The sequence below is a fragment of the Halyomorpha halys genome, unplaced genomic scaffold (genome assembly GCF_000696795.3).
Source record: "Halyomorpha halys isolate HHAL.00 unplaced genomic scaffold, Hhal_1.1 Scaffold56.1, whole genome shotgun sequence".
In the NCBI taxonomy this organism is placed as follows: domain Eukaryota; kingdom Metazoa; phylum Arthropoda; class Insecta; order Hemiptera; family Pentatomidae; genus Halyomorpha; species Halyomorpha halys.
The window spans coordinates 554,699-556,370 of NW_027115012.1; the positions used below are offsets into that span (position 1 = coordinate 554,699).

Consider the following 1,672-nt stretch of genomic DNA (forward strand, 5'->3'; position numbering starts at 1 on the left):
AAACGTTGGACTAATGAATAAATAAAGTGTTGAGACAGATTTGGATATAAAATTGATTTATTTAATAAATATTACCTTGTCTCATAAAAATTTGAAATAATATAATTAAACAAATTTTTCTTTACTAATGTTAAGTATTCTGTATGTGAGGCAACCCAATGCAGTTGAACGGCACATTTTTAATAAAGTGTTTTCCTCTCTCTCATTGATTTTTATAAACTACTCTGCCAATGGACTACAGTTCAGTTAAAATAATTATACTTTGTTTTCCTCATGTGTTTGTTATGTATTTTGTTATTATCGTATATTTACTCATCGCCAGGTTGGAAAAAGAGCCTCACAAGATAAATCAGGAAAAGATGTTAAGAGTTCTTTTATTGGCTCCAGTTCTCATAATCAAGAAAAGTACAGAAAAGAAATACAAGGCTCAATAGACCCTTCAAATGATAAATACATTGTTTCTCAAGCAAAGCAAGGAAGTGGTAAGTATTAAACATAAATTAATTTAATTTGGGTAATTAATAAACAATCCTAATATTTAAGCTGAGTTTGCTGTTTTTTATTATTCTGTTACAAGTAAGATGTATAGTGTTATGTGAAGGTACAATGGCATCGAGTCTTTTAAGGGATCCTCATATGGACCATATAATCAAATGCATTACTAAAATTTGTTTAGGGCAGACCACCTCTTTCCATCTGTAGATGAACTCCCTGAAGAAGGAATAATTCTCCTCCTACATCAGGCGGGGGAAGTCCAACTTGGGGAGGGCGAATATCCAGTATACCTTAACAACCATTAAAACTGAGACCACATGCTCTGCAGTTTCAGGGACTCGACGTATAGGGCACCAAGGGTTGATGTTATGCCCAAAGCTATGCAGCTTTCCCCAGAACCCGGTTTGACAATTATTTGCAGCAGTGACATGTCTAATCCTAGGGCATTACCCCAATGCTGCTGAACCCTGTTCGGAAGAAACGCCAAGGAGAGGAACAAAAAAAAAAATAGCATGTTCTTTCCTTGTAGTAAGGAGCTCCAGAAGGCAGTCTAAAAGGGTACTCAAAATATCGTTCAGTAACCAACGTTTTGCCTTATTTTGCAGGACTTCGTCAGGGCTGAATAAAAACAAGTTTCCAACATTTTAAAGTATGATAAAACTATTATAATATCTACCTTAAAAATTATGAAAAAAAAGATAAGAAGTAAACTATAAGCATATAAATATAAATGAATAGATTAATTATTAATAACAATGAGTAAATAGTTGACGATAGATCATCCACATGAGGAGAAGATGATTGGGGTGAGGTCAGTGAACAACAGAAATAAGTAAAACTTATCTACTAGTGCCAACATTTCAGTTTGAATTTCAAGCCTTCATCAGGGCAAGAAAGAAAAACAAGATAGCACCCATAGTGAATAAGAGGAATTACAGAGTGATTAGAAAATAAGAAAACAACTAACATTACAGATACAAAATAATATTGAAAGACATGTATTGTCTATGTGGCGGCAATGGGGATTCAAAATGAACTTGCCAAAACTGCTGAACAGTATTAAATAAATAATGTTTCATTTAAAAGCTAAATGTTTGTGTAGAAAAAATTCTAAATATCAGCATAAAAAAAAGGATATATTTTTTCATTATAAAAAAAAATAATTCTAACAAGGAAA

At 32.5% G+C, this 1,672-nt stretch overlaps 1 protein-coding gene across 3 annotated transcripts in view; it reads left to right on the forward strand.

Annotated features, from left to right (window-relative positions):
* LOC106692418 (dihydrolipoyllysine-residue succinyltransferase component of 2-oxoglutarate dehydrogenase complex, mitochondrial) overlaps nucleotides 1-1,672 on the forward strand; it is a 25,940-nt gene that overhangs the window by 16,908 nt on the left and 7,360 nt on the right. For all 3 annotated transcript variants that reach the window (XM_014438358.3, XM_014438359.3, XM_014438362.3), the window contains exon 7: nucleotides 323-482. In XM_014438358.3, the coding sequence (XP_014293844.1) occupies nucleotides 323-482 (160 nt within the window). The remainder of the gene's footprint in view (nucleotides 1-322; nucleotides 483-1,672) is intronic.